We start from the raw sequence: 15,532 nt of genomic DNA on the forward strand, positions 1-15,532 counted from the left end.
ATCGAACGGGACAAAAAACACATGGTGTTATTGGTGTAAATGACTGACGGCTACTTTCTTGCGTGCGAAACGCGATTAAACGTTTTTCCTTCTGGCGAACCACGAAGAGAAAAAGACTTGTCTCGATGGTGTATTCACATGATCGAACGCTATAATGATTGTAAAATCCTCGAGCAGTAATTTTAGTATTTACGAGCTTCGATTTTCTTCATAGTTTGTCATTTTCTTTCGGCGAAAAGGAGAAAAGAAATTTTGAAAATTGTAAAACCATGGAGGATTTTGGATGCCCGTTCTCTTTACAGGCTAGTAGTTTGTTCAGGACAGCTGGCGCAGTTGTTTGGCTGCTGAGCATATTCCAGAGTCGCGGTGGAAAGAGGGATAAGCCAGAAGACGTTGCCAGCACGTGCCCCGTGTCCGTTAAACTCGTCTACAAACTTACTTTGGCATGTTCCACGTGGAGGGAAAAAAAATTACGACCCCATAAGCAACGTAGCATAGGCGGAGAAAAGTCAGAATTCGTTTTTTAATTTCGATTGACGCGTTCCACGCGTTTCCGGGAAAAACCAGGCATTCGTTCGGCTAATTATTCCTCCTCCGATTAATTGTGTGAAATTGATGGGTGTATTTCAGAAGATACAGTGTATACTTTGCAATTCATGAATGCTTCAGTTTTAATCATCGAATAAAAATGCCGACTCGCAGCTCTTAAAATGCGTAATCGCGCGCAAGGGCGATTATTAAATTCGCGTCTTGGAAGTGAAAGAAAGCACGGAAGCGAAGCAGATCGGGAGCACACACTTTCTATCTCGCGTAATTAACGAACGGTTAACTTTCAGAAGAAACCTTTTATCGACGCTGCGTTCTGTGCGTAACGAACACTTGGTTAACCATCGAATGAACAGTCGTGCATACCTCGGAAATCTAATCCCCCCCCCCCCATTCAGTCACTAATCACTCTTAATGCCGAAGAAAATTCAACAGGGAGAACGCGAAAGGTGGTAATAAATTCGTTTTAGAGCCCCTAAAAAACGCTAACGTTAGAGTGAATCCTGATCCTCGTCGAATAGAAATGCGTTTTTTAAGTCAATTAAAAAGGTTATCGGATGAAAGAAATATTTCTGTTGGTGTCACCAACAGACACCGGTGGGCAAGGTAGCAGCAGGCCGCAAATAACACGAGCTATGCAAATTTATGTTGAACGAGACGGGTCAAATGTCAGCTGGGTCGCGGGTCATTAGCCATTTGCATTTCCATTCGATTAAGCAATGCTCATCGTGGTCATCGTTGGCTTCGATATCGGTCTTCCTATCAAGTTTTTTTCGATAAAAACGAAGAATAAAAAGGGGAATTATTCGCAGCTGGACGTTTTCGACCCTTTTCACCGCCTGAATTCAATGAACTTCTTAGAATTTCTTTTTTTTTCAAATATTCTCTGAATCTCAAGTAGCAATATTTTTTTCAAAGTACTTTGAAATTCGATGACTGTAACAATGTTGAATCTTTAAAAATTTATCAAATAAAAGAATAAAATGTTTTGCCATCAGGGTGGTCCATTCGCTAAAGTAGATAAATCAAGGATTTGCAACCCACGATCCACGATCCACGAGAATCCGTGGTGGCATCGCGGCGGTTCGTTGCGTTCGATCGTACACGGCATTCTCAACGAGCCAGCCACAGGCGTCGTTTTTGCAAAAGAGTTCCCCGATTGACATTCCGTCCACGACGGCCAGGCGTTGCGCCGTGGCACGTGGGGTTTTCAATTCGACTCCCATGGCAGTCTCGTTTTTTTTCTCACCCTTTGATCCTAACTTTCTTCACAATTACGATAAATACGTGGATATTGCATTTGATATATATCTACTTTACACCGGTACCATGAAACATTTGAAAATTCTTCAAATCCAATTTGTGGACGCACCCAAAGCACGACGAGGATATAAATTCTACGTATAAAAAGAAATCGAAAACTCCTTTACCACTTTGCAATCTGAAGCTTCGTTTTCGAGATATAAACGATTGAAAATTAGGTATTCGACTTCCTGGGTGCTCGTCGTTCACCGGAAGTTGAACGTCCAATCTTTATTCGCTTATATCTTGAGAACGATGCGTCGGATTTTGAAGTGGTAAAGAACTTTTCGGTCTGTCTTGCTATCAGAATCCCTGAATTTTTTTATGTTCAACGAGACAAGGTAGAGAAACAACAATTCTCGACTCTAAACGATGCCTGGATACTTTTTTTTCTGCGTTTGTAACCGCGCGTCTGTATGCAAATTCACGGTGGCACGTGTTTGTGTGAGTGCGTGTACGTGCGTGGCGCGTAGAGACAAAGGTGCTTATGGGTTACGGGCTACGGGAGACTTACCGTGCGTTGTGCGTGCACGCCATACATACTTAATGGAGTTTCGGCGGTACGCCGTTGAAAGAGCTTATAGCCATGCAAATCCAGCTGTGCAGATATCCCTGAGCTCGCTAAAGAAACACGATTTTTATCGACTCGTGCCATCCAATCGGACGTCTCTAACTTCTCCTTGATACCCTGTCGCTTTCTTTAAGTATTCTTCGTCATCCTTCTTTTTTGCTCTTACCTTTTTCTATTCAGAATTTCTGCAGCTGATTTTTCTACCTAATGTCACGTAATCTCGAAAGGTTTCTTCCATTCTTTCTTGGAGAACAATAGATTTTTCTTGGAAATTAAGCGACGATTAAAAGTACAAAGAAGAATTTTTATTAGAAATATTACAGACAGTCTCGCCATTCAGTGATACAATTTCTTGCTAAGCTATGGCCTAGCAGTAGGTATACAGAATCGTGTATTTCTCGCGAACACCATAAGGCGTGCACAGTGAACGGCATAGAGCAAGCGTACCTACAACGACGACGATGATGCACCTGCACCTGCCCGCCAGTTGCACCCCTCTGCAACGACGATGCTATCTAGGATGGTGTGCATGCCCCCTTGCCTGTTCGCTTTCGCTGTTCTTGCCGCCGCCGCCGTCGCCGCGACCGACACCTGACGCTCCTTCGTCTACACGAGCCTCTCTCTTCTCTCTTCTCTCTTTCTTCTTTCTGTTACACCTTGGTAGGTGTACGAGCACGCGTCCTTTCTGCGTGTACACGCCGGCTTTGTGAAAAGTACCATTAACCTGGCGCTTCTCACACATCCAAACGTTCAAACTCTCAGCTTATCCGTTTGATCCTTGAACACCTTAGCTACCACACATACGACCGAGAGAAATTTCGTTCTTTTCAGACGCGTTATACAGCTGGTTAGGAGCCTTTTAATTTTAATAAAATTTCAAGTTTTCCAACTCGTACCCCTTCTTTATAGGAAAGCAACGTTTGAGGTGTAATTTGGTATTGTTACAGATATACCGGCGCAAGTACCGCCGTTAACACCTGGGACCAACAAGAAGATGACCGAGGCCCTAGAGGCCTCTTTCGCCTCGTGGGAGAAGGAACGAGTCCATCTGAACATAACCAAAGGTGAGTGCCGCCTTTTTCTCCTCGTTTCGTTACTCGCATATGTATTCCAGCCTCGCGGAAACCTCTCCTTTTCTCTCTCCTTCTTTCTCGATGCACGTTCCACCGCGTACAGGTTTCTCAACGACTTCTAATTACAGGATCATTGCCGCGATACCTCGATTCCGCTCGATTCCACTCGACTCCACTCCGTTCGACTACCGCTCCTCGACTCCGCTCGATTCAATTCAATTCGATTCGTTTCGATTCGATTCGCAAAGCTTTGACGTTTTCATCGAAACGATGAGTACGTGAAATTGCGTTTTACTTTTACACGAACCGTGTCCTGGAACAAACGATCGTGCACGCTTTCATTGAGTGGATTACAACCGGATATCAGTCGAATGTTTATCAGTTCCGATTGAGAGGCATTGCTCGTGCTGATTAATTAATTCCGATAACCGTTTTTTCCCGTTACAAGTGTTATCCACTTTTTTGTCCTGGTAAATTAATTTTGGTGCATACTTTTTATTGAAAGAAAAGAAAAAAAAACTTGATGGAATTACAAATAGGTAGAGCTGCTCGATTCGTTACAGTGTCGTTCACGGTCGAACGCGAACAGGAGAAATTTGTCGAAAAATCGGCGCTCGAGGTGGTGGATAAGGGGAGGAAAGAGGTGAGTGCGTGCCGGTCGAAAAAGAGGGAAAAAAATTGTATGGTGCGTGAGTGCGCGAGTCCGTGGAGAGAAGAGACGCGATGTGATGTGATGTGCGACGAGCCGGCGATGTGCAGGAATTGTGAATGTGATGTTGATGGTTCTGATGGGGAGCCGATGCCACACATCCGGTATGCGCATTCAGAGCCACGCGGGTGTGACGTTACTTCCGGTCTACATGCCCCGGGTTCGTACCCTCCGGCCAGATCACCTACAGTCTGACCTCCGTGAACCTAACGAGCAACCTCGCGGCGTCGCGTCGTTCCACTTCCAACAAACCGTCTACTACTCGCGATCATTCTATTTTCTTCGTTTCTCTTTCTAATCTCCTTTCTCCTCAAAAGTAAAGATGATAATTATTCGTGGCGATTTACTACATTTTTGCACTCAAATTGAACACCGACTTAGATTTACACCCAGAATAAAGCTCAAAGAAATTTCGCCCAAGTTGAGATAATTGAAATTAGAGAAATGGTAACATGAAAGCTCGCTAACGATGTTTGGCTGCATTCGCACGCGTGTGCTTCAACCGTCGAAGAAGCACCTGCTGCACGCTAACACCGTGTGCATTTACGATTGCATTGCAGGACGTCAGAACCTTCTGACGCATTCGTTATTATGATTTATTCAGAATCTGACTTTCTTATGAATAATAAGCGCCGCCAAGGATGCGTCTTCTTTGTCGAATCACCACGATTCGTCACGTATCGACAGTCTAACAGATTCTTCCTCCCCGTTAAAACTTTCAACCCCTGTTAACTCGCCACTACAATTATTGACCATTCAAATGTATTCCATAATTTGCGATCGAAGAATTCCTGAAATGTGTAAATTTATGGTGGCACGTGTCGTTCGATTCAAACGAACACAGTTAATCATTTACTGATGAATTTTTCATTGATCGTGTGCGTCATTGCTACTTGGTACAATAGGTACCTACTGAGACAATTAATTAACATCATTATCAATATTGTACATATTTCGCCTTTAACGATCCTTGACTGTGCAAATTGTAACTAACGATAAAACGAAAATAACATCTTAACCATAGGTATTGCAAATGCGATCGTTATAAAAAGATGAAGAAAAAAGCGTGGACCAAGAAATTGTCCACCTGTTCACGAAAGCTGCGAGAAATTTATCAGTGAAGGGCAGGTACATCGTATCGTAGGGTAAACTTGGCCCTAAGCTAACCGACGAAAATCACAGTCGGTATTCTGTCGATTATTGTCGTGAAAGGTCCTACGCGTGGCACCTGCGGACGCTATCTGTGTTTAAGCATTTACGACTGCTTTTAGACACCTCTGGAAATCAGCGATATCCTCTTTTTCTACCTTTTAAAATATTCTATAATCGTTTGAAAGAGAGGCTAGAACTCGATGGTATTCGGTAAAAGAGCCGACGTAAAGGTAAAAGAAGAGGAGGAACGATCGTGCACGTAGCGGTTGTATGGCCATATCGAAATGTTTTAGTCGTACCTTCGATCTCGCGGATCGGTACGTGACTCGCGAGTGTAAGACGGTTTTTATGAATGAAAGACACAGGCTGGCGAAGAGGGCCGCGTTCGTGGAAACGACGAAGCGGATCGAGGCGTCGCGAGGCGACGCGACGCGACGCGACGCGACGGATCGTTCCACGGCGATAATACATAAATAGAGGAAAGGTGAGAGAGCAAAGAGGACCTGGAGGCACACCAAGTGTCTAACGGCACGGCACGATCAAAGCGACCGCCGATATTTGAGGATCGCGCCGATGTTTGCCCAACTTATTCCTTGTCAGCATTGTTAACAAACTCTCCCCCACTTTTTCGTAAACCTATCCCACTTCGTTGCTTCGTTTCTTCCTTCTTTTCTCTAGTTTTAGATTGCTCTTTTTATTTCACTTTTACTGCCCTTTTGCATTCGTTTTCTCTTTTTTTATTTATTTATTTTTTTTTTTATTATTAAATAGCAAGTCCACGCGAAGCTCGCTATCGTTCCTCGAGACCTGCAGGCTGTTCGTTGATTCGCTGGTACAGCTTTTAATCAACCGTACCGCAATAGGCTAATCTAGGCAATTAGTTTCCTACGACGTAATCAACCAGCAGATAAGGTGAAATCAGCGGGTGGGAGTTAAAAGTCCTGTATTACATTAGATTACACTCGGTGCATTTTCATCGGCCGCAGAGGAATACATGCGGATCTTTAGTAGAACGAGATGATCGCGGAGGGTAAGCGGGAGGAAAATCGAGTTCTAACGATCGTCCGGATATAAGCGCAATCTCGTTCAGAAAGTCTATTAATCTCTAGTAAAGTACACGTATCGGTGATTTATTCTTTCTTCAAAGTGGAAAGGCAACGTCTCCGCGAAGCGACGAAGAACGAAAGCCTGGAAGTTTTTCCTCGACGGGGATACCTTGCAATTTCCCTGGCAGATTCTTTCGAACAATTCGAAGGTTCGTTTACGCACGTTTCGACGAATCGATGCCGAGTGTCCGAAGTTGAAGAGAAAGGAAACCAGCCTCGCGCGTTAGAACGGTTCGTTCGTTCGTAATTTCTGTTTGCATTATGAGCCGAACTGTACTTTTACGCGGGAAGATACCGCGAAACAATGCAAGACACGCGTGCAAATATGGGCGCGCACCTCAAATGGGACATTCCAATGTTTCTCGGTATTACTTCTACCAAAGATGGCCGGGCCTGAGCACCGATCATGTCGTCAACCCGACGCTATATATCTTTCTATCTCTGTTTCTTCTTCGAAAAGCCTTTGTGTCGTTCGACGATCTTCTTCTTCGTGTTTCTTCCATCACCATATTTTATTCATCCCCTTACCCTATCTCTAGCTTTAACTTAACCTTACGGTGCTACAGTTGTCACTTGGACAGAAAAACATAGTATTGTAATCGTAATTTTAACTAGAGTAATCTAACTCGAGTTGCTGATGCATTTCAGACCCGAGACAATGGTCAGAAACAGCTGTGGCCCATTGGTTACGCTGGGCGATAGGTGAGTTTTCCCTGGAGGGTGTGGCGATGCAGCCCTGGCAGCACATGACGGGCAAACAGATTTGTGCGATGGGCAAGGAATCCTTCTTGGCACGTGCTCCAGCCTTCATGGGCGATATCCTGTGGGAACACCTCGAGCTTCTCCAGAAAGGTACGTGACTTTATCTTTCTTTCTCACGAACGTTCAACAATTTTCAAATCTATAACGAATAGAGAGTCGCGTATTGAGAATATCCTGACACGTTCGTTGCCTTATCAAAGTGTTTCGAAAGAAAAAGTTTAGCCCAGCAGTGGAAAACGAAAGATTCGCGGGGGGAAACGCAAGGTTGTAGCCGGAAGAATCGTTTTCCATGCACCAAACAGATTTTCATCGGATAGAGAGGAAAAACATAGATCGAATTTCCGTAAAATCGTAATGTCACGGCAGGTACGAGCAGAAACTGGCCGCGAACAATGACGAGGATCGTGGAGAGGCGAGACGCGGATCCTCCCTCTGCCCTCTTCTTCATCTCTCATGATGCACCGGCCTGTCCGTGTTTCGAAGCGTTTCGAAGCGTTGAATCGGCACGTTTTATTCGAACCAAGGAGAGAATAGGAAGGGAGGAAAAAAAAAAGCGGAGCCGCGCTATAGAAACTCCCACTCCGGATATCCTGTGCCACCAGAATGCTCCCGTGCCATTACCTCGGCCACTTAGGTGGTTTTCGGCTGGTAACCGTGTGTGTACTCGTGTTTCGATTACCAGATTCTACTCGAGATAGAACCCGAGATCCATTTACAATGGGATCGTACCTACGATTTTCACGGGAACACGGTGGAAATTGAAGTGTTCGATTCACCATTCTTCCAGATGCACCATTTTTACTACCAATAGCTTTGCGATGCTCTTTTTTCTCCTTCGGAAAAAGGATCGCGTTGAAGATAGTCAGGGAGTAGGTTAATTTTCTGATCGTCAACTTAAATTTTCAATTAACAAGCGTTCTATAAAGAAACCGATATTTACTTTATTCGGCTTCTCTTGGACAAAAATCTTTCTTCAAGATCGTTGTCTCGGTTATTTGCGAGCCGTTCAGCGCTCGTATCGTATATCATTCGCCAAAGGAAGTTTCCTTGGAACTTCTACATCTTCGGTAAGAGAAGACAGGAAGGGCGTGAGCGAGAAACAGAAAGAGATAGATCGAATTGATCGAGAGAAAGGAAGAGAGAGAACGAAATGTTCCGAGGCCGGAAGCAGAGGTTCACCCATGATTTAATTCCCTGTTAAGTAAAAGCCCGTACTTCCTTATCGATTATTCGTGTCGTCTGATCAACCAGAGAACCGTGATTCGATCGATTGCTTTCGATTCGATACGAATCTCGATAAATTGCAATATTTCTTTCATTGTTTCTTCAAAGTAAAATTACTAAGAAATTAACGCAGCAGTGTGGTGAGAAGTTGATTAAAATTCGCTCACAATCATAGTACGAATCTCTACTTTCGCGATACTTTGATAAGAAGCCTAGTGAATTACTGTCTCTGACAAAATTCAGATTTTCAACTTTGCTATAAAATAGATACTTTTAACAATGGGAAATCGTAATTCAGCACCGTTCGTGCTGGTACTCGCGACATAGCGTGGGTAATCGCTTTGATTTCGCGAACGAGAACGGATATTAGGAAATTCTCGTGCGCCGTAACAGAAAAAAAAGTAGAAACTAAAAAGCTGTATCCTCCCGTTGCAGACACGATCGAATCATTTGATGAAACCCGCTGATCGTCCTTTCGCTTCGCTTACAAGCTAATTCTGTCGTTTCCTCGTAATACCTTTCTGTTTTTTCTTTTTCTACCTTAATCAATTAATCACTTTGGAAATTTTGTATCGAAGCAACTATCTGAAGATCTAAAGGAAGATTAATAGCGTAGAATACTTGGGTATACCTCGAACAGAGAGAAAACGAAACCTGCCTGGCATATTTCCTTTTCCAAGGAATTTCGAATCAGAACAAGGTGATTAAAATTATTTATTTTTAACCTTGATACAGAAGGAAGATTGCTCGCGTTGATCGCAATCTGATCGAAAGGAAGCAGCAGGATCTTTTCCAGCATTGATTTTTTCATTTCTCCCAATGTTTTTGAATCGGAAACGTAGAATGATCGTTGGTGAATCACGCGAATGGCAATCGTCTCCTTCGCAATAATGGCCGTAATAATGGAGCACACTGCTAGATCGTTCATCACGATTACGTTGTTCACGATGCTCTGACGATAAAAACGAACACTCGATTTTACACCACGCGGACCGCACCAACGTAATTGGCTTAATGACACGGAATTCTATAATCACCGCGATACAAACATTAATCACACCTATCGTGATCTGGTCGTCGTTTAAACATCGCTTCAAAGTAAATAGCCTAACTATAATCAAAGGTTAAAGAAGAAGATATATGAAAAAAAAAGAAAAAAGAAAAATTTAGCGAGGCAGGAATTTTGCTAGGGCTTCAGATTTTACTTTGCAACGTTCCGATCATTTCCTTTTTCTACCCTCGCAAACGAGATCCCATCTAGCGACAGATCTTACTATATATAGTTGCGAGAATCGCGAAGAAAGAGGATCAAGAGAATCTACTAGAATCAGTTCAAGAAAGCGTGGCACAAACTCCTGAACTGAGGATTTGTTCCATTTTCCATCCAGATGTCGACGCGGCGAAGGCCTCGCTGGAGAACATGCCGGGCAACGTATACGAAAGCGTATGCGTGCCGGATTTAGGTGATTTCTTGGGATACCAAGGGGCAGGACATCAGGTGTCGACACCGGAACACAAGAGTCCAGCGACGCCTGCCAGTTCCACAACCTCGAACTCCTCGTCGACGAACCCTCGTACCGGAACTCAACCACCCTCTGCCACTACCACCGCCACCGCCACCGCCACCGCCACCGCCACCCTTCCATCGAGACCGTATCATAACGATGGTAAGTGTCTCTTTTCACTATATAAAACGCTATCGGAAGTACTCGAATGAAGAATCGTCAAAGTATGCGACGCGAAGCCGGTTTATTTATTTACCCGATTGCAACGACCAACGAAAGCGGTTGCCACTCGGCAGAGGAGTTTCTCATTGTTACGTCAGGGTTGCTGATAGCATCTCTCGGTTCGCCGCGTTTGCACGTGTTGCCACAGGTCTCTCATTATCGTCGCTGTTCGTCTCTCATTTAACATTTCGTCGTTGTCCACGTGATCGTCCTCGCCATCGTTAACGATAGTCTCGCGATTTCACTGCTCTACGTAGCCCATCTCTCTTTCCCTAGAAATCGACTCGTTAAGCTTTTTGGAGGTCGACTACCATCCAGTTAGAGGGCGGATTGCAATATCATCCGTTAGGTCGTTGATGGTGCGCAATCCGTGCCGTGATTCACCTTATTCTCGCTGTTTTCATCGCTGAATTCTGACGCAACTCATTCAGTCTGAAGGACTCGTCGTTCCAACAACGAACAATAGAAAACACGGGCCAACGGAACGTTAACTGGGAGTGGAGCCTCCCATTCATCTGAGAGCAGAGCAATTTGTTGTCCTGGATTTTTTCCTTGTTTCGCGACTACCGTCCGTTACCATCCACCTCTGGGACACGGGTCGTTTGCCTTTCAGTCGTGCCTCCTGAAAAATCTACAACCATTTCGGTTGATCGATGCTTCCGATGATCCATGATTTATCCGAATCTATAAGTAGTCCCATTCAAGGCATTCGATTCAGTTTATCGTGCAATAAAAAGAGGAGCGAGCGGTTTGGAGCCGTCTCGAATAGAACGGAACGGAACGGAACGGAACGGAACGGAGTAGAACATTATGAAGCGAACGTTGGTAGCGTAGGTAACAATTACCTAGCCAGGGGCCTTACGTCATTGCAGCAGTGACCGTGGGTGAACGAGGGAAAGTCGGGCCCTCTGCACGCTTCGCCGCGGACAATGAAGACGACGTCGGTCGCCGCTCCGTTGCTTTTCTCGGCATCCTCGTCTTTAGTCCGATAAAAAATATACTTCTTCCTCTACCTAGTTACCGATTTATTATTTTCGTTCGTGCGAAGAGGGTTACTTTAATCCTCGAATCTCTTAAAATCTCTCGGAGAGAACATGCGAGATGAAAAATTGGAATTTTATTAAATGAAGAAATGATACGGTTACATTGGAGACTTTAGAAACCGTTTGTACGGTATTATTTTCACTCGTTACGTAACGTATTAATACGTCGTGGCTCTCCGTACGTTTAACTATTCATCGGTGTTTATTTTTCTACGATAACGCAGATAGTTATTTCATCAATCTGTGACAGGCGTTTGCACGATAAAATCTTGGAAAGATTTTGCATTAAGGCTTGGCGAACTGTATCACGTTCAGTATGCGCGTAGAAACGTGTCGTTGCAAGACGACCAACACAGACGAGCGTATAATAGACTCATTATTTCTGCTTGCCGGAGCACTGTTACGTTGTGTATCGCGGCTCTTCGAGGTCTCTGGTTCGACTCTCGCTTATCCTCGCTTTCGACCTCCTCCTCTTGGAACCGATGCATTACGTTACTCTTGCACACATCTACCTACTTACTCGCCTAACTCTCACAACCTTTCCAATCCGTACACCAATGATACCTAATTACACCTCGAATCAGAAGGAAGAATGTTGAAAAGCTTAAATATTTAGGAAGCTTGAAGTTCATCACTTAATTTCTGTTCCCGTTTAATTACCATTTGATATCTCACAAATCTTTCCAATTTTCCACTAAGTCCCTTTATTCAAGCAAGCAGGAAAAAATTGTAATTTCAAACGCCTGAGCGCTATATTCTCGACATCAAAGTGGTAGCAAGTGGCAATGGTGTTTCGAAAGCGAAGCAAACGTTTCTCGAATACCGAACGATGATCGATAGCAAGTTCTTTGAGCATCGAAGCGTTTGATCGAGCAATTTTCGAGGATTACTGTTCATCGAGGGGTTCATTCGATGCTTCGTGTCACGTATTTCATCGCACGTGCACGCACACGGTCGCGCGTGAATAAATTAAACGGAAGGCAAAAGCAAGTCGAATCCCTCGGTGGCTCGATGGCTCCGATGCCTCGGCGGACGGTATAGCGATTCCAACAGTTTACTGACACCCGGCCCAAAAAAGGCACGGCCATCGTGTGACGCCATTCGATACCTTTATGGAAAGGTTAGTCAATCGTGCCGACGAGTAACAATTGATTATTTGTTAAGCAACCACTGCGTGATAAGTAACCGAAGGTTGGTCATGCGGCATTTTGATTCGAGCATAGCTTTTATTTTTTTTAACGACCATAAGAATTGTGCTTCTGCGAAAGCAGAGCTGAATTTCAAGTTTCAAAAATATGTCTTCACATATTTCACCCCTGCATCGGAGAAAGAGAAAGGTTTCGTGAAATTTTTCTTCTTCCTTTTCTTAAGGGAAACAGAAGCGCACGTGTGCGCTGGAAAAACTGATCGTCTCGATTAAAGGGTCCTTTTTCAGGGCTGAATCGAAGAGGTTGCTTTGATATCTGGGTATTGGATGTCGTTGAACGAGTTGAGCAGCGACGTTCGATGGAAATTGAAAGGTAGAAGGGTGAATGAGTCTACGCTTTCAGTTGTAGGTTTCGGGGGTAGAAGTGTTAAGCGGATTTTGAAAGGATATCGAAACTGCTGTACAAGTTGGAGCTTTACAGACTGAGAAAGAGACTGACGGCATAAGAATTAGCGTGTTACATATAATCATCGTTGCTAATGATCACCTTCCAAGTGGGTTCTTCCCGCATCGAATACCTAATTAACAGCGTTTCATAAGGATACCTGTTTAAGCTACGTTTACACTGCTATAAACAAAGCAAATCGTACGATAGCACGTTTAAAATCATATCAACAAAATACTGAAGTACTCATTTATAATAAATTACTTTCTTATCGCGTTGTTTCGAAAGAACCCCCCCGACAGAAAAAGTATAGAAGATCGTTTGTCATAGAAGGGTGTTAGAGGGTGAACATATGCTAACAGAGTCGTATAGAATTGTGCAAGGCTGTGGAATAAATGCTATTAAGCAGGGATGAAGAATTTAAAAAGAGAGAGGTAGCAGAGGGATGAAACGAGGCAGGAAAGGAAAAGGCGTACGCAGAGGGGAAAAGGGATGATGGTGGAGGCAGGTTGTATTCATTCACTCGTTCATTCATAGTTCGTACACCGCCTCGGGGGTCTACAAAGCCTCTCGCTCATTCAGAACTCACGACACGACCACGTTGTGTGTAGACCTATGTGTTAGGGTATTTTTTTCGTCCCTTCTTCCTGTCTGTGTATATCCAGTGAAGGGCAAAACTGTACCAATGAAACTATTTGTCCAGAAAATGATTATTTATTTAGAAAAGCTGAATATAAACCTACATTATTATTTCAGCTCAATACATTAACACCGTTATAATTGCTTTAGAAATAAAATATTTCTTCTTCACTGTACGTCATCCTCGACGTCGTTTTCCATCTTCTCTTCGTGATTGGTGGCTCTAAAGATCGAGAGAGAGAGAGAGAGAGAGAGAGAAAGAGAGAAAATGTAAGCAAGATGGATTGTAGAGTATAAGCTCACGTTACAACCGGAAGCCGTGTGGCAGAGAGAGGAGAGAAAAGGAAGGAGTCCTACCCCAATATTTCGAAGAGCAAGATAGTTTTATAATGTCCTCGAGTGCTCCTCCCTTAATGCACCCCTAAATGCAGCACCCTCCTTCAGACTGGCTGCGTGACGGTATTGTTGCTCACTTGGAGAGACCGAGAACAAGAATCGAACAGATGCAGAAATAGAGAGGAGCCCCTCCAGAAGTAAATACGATCTTGCACGACCGCTTTTCGAACGAATACGTTACGTGACCGCCATTGCAAGCGTTAAAGTCTCGAAAAGCGGATGATATGATTAACAATGATTATAATTAAATCTCGGCCATAATTTAGCGGAGTTGGAAAAAGTCCAAGCACCAAACCCTGCGGGGGTTAAAATGTAGAGTTTTTGAATTTAATCTGCACTTCTCATCAAATTTCGCAATAGTTCTTGTCGTGAAAAAAAAGTAAAAGAAATTCATAAGGTATAGGGGTTAAAAGCAGGAACGATCGATCCGAGTAGTTAACCCCCATAAGACGTAGACGTATACGTGTAGCTGGCACAAGGACAAAAGGCGGCGCGTTTAAGAAAGGAAAGCAGAGGACAGAATAAAAGTAGGAGGTGGCTTTGGTCTGGTTTAAGCATAAACGAAGGCAAAAGCAAGTAAGAAGAGGAACGCGTAGAAACGGTAAAAGCGTGCGGAGAGAAACGAAGGCAGCAAGGCGCATCGAACTCTCGTGTCCTTATTGTGCGATCCTCGTAAGTCCCATTACTATTGCCGGCGGGGACTATATAAGAGAAGCCGAGAGAGGCACGAGGCGTAGGGGAGTGAGCACTTCCGGTCCCCTCTGCATCACGTGCGAGCCCGCCGAACAGAGAAAACCCCCGTTTGCCTCGCCTCTCTCTTAGCATCCGGTCTCCTCTGCCCCGGGTCTCCTCCCCAACGCCAGCCCCCTCTCAAAAATAGGCTAGGCCCTTCGGACTTGCGACCTCGTATTATTATACTGACATACACGCGCGTTTTATAGCTCGCGCCACCTCTCCATTCTGGCACGAGGATTCTTCTTTATTTCAATTCTCCTCGATGCCTTCCTCTTCGCATTTCCTTTCTCTTGTCTCGGCTACAAAGGAAAAACTCCTCGTGGTTAATTAGGAAAATTAAGTGTCACTCAGCTTTGAACATATTTCAACTCCTTAACCCCCTTCGACGGTGAACGTTCATAATTTCTACCTATAAAATCATATTTTTATGTTGATCGAAAATGGTCGTCTCTGGTAGTAGGACAAGGTAATAAAGGGTACACGTAAATTTATAATTCAGTTAATAGCTTCGAGTAAATTGAATTAACAGTTGCCTTTGAAGAAACGAGATTTCTCGTTAAACCGTAGTAGATGGAAAGGATTCTGGTTGCTTTCGCTGATTCCCCTTGTCATTAGTAGATCATCGTCCGCATCAGAGCGGGTATACACGACATTTATTCGCATCTTGTTCTTCGCAACACCGCTTAATTATCTAACGTTACATCGCCGTTACATTCAACGTTCAACGTACAGTTACAATAATTCAGCATCTTCATTTAAATAATTATGCGGAGAAAAATTCCAATAGATTGAAAGTAGATACCTCAATCTTTTCCTGGCTGGTAAACAGCTGATCTTATCCCTTTTCACGTTTCATCAAACAGGAAGTAATCACTTCCACCGGTATTTCTTACATGATAACGCAACACGGTTATCATACGGACGAGATAAAAGGCGAAAACAAGGTGATGCTTTA

At 43.9% G+C, this 15,532-nt stretch overlaps 1 protein-coding gene across 6 annotated transcripts in view; it reads left to right on the top strand.

The window, feature by feature from the left end:
• The window catches only part of pnt (ETS transcription factor pointed), an 81,034-nt gene that overhangs the window by 54,483 nt on the left and 11,019 nt on the right, over positions 1-15,532 (top strand). For 4 of the 6 annotated variants that reach the window (XM_076690092.1, XM_076690101.1, XM_076690090.1 and 1 more), the window contains 3 exons: positions 3,367-3,483; positions 7,108-7,311; positions 9,729-10,112. In XM_076690092.1, coding sequence (XP_076546207.1) covers positions 3,367-3,483; positions 7,108-7,311; positions 9,729-10,112 — 705 coding nt within the window. The remainder of the gene's footprint in view (positions 1-3,366; positions 3,484-7,107; positions 7,312-9,728; positions 10,113-15,532) is intronic. The other 2 variants (XM_076690094.1, XM_076690110.1) reach the window with 2 other exon arrangements.

Source organism: Osmia lignaria, chromosome 2 (assembly GCF_051020975.1).
Source record: "Osmia lignaria lignaria isolate PbOS001 chromosome 2, iyOsmLign1, whole genome shotgun sequence".
NCBI classification, from domain to species: domain Eukaryota; kingdom Metazoa; phylum Arthropoda; class Insecta; order Hymenoptera; family Megachilidae; genus Osmia; species Osmia lignaria.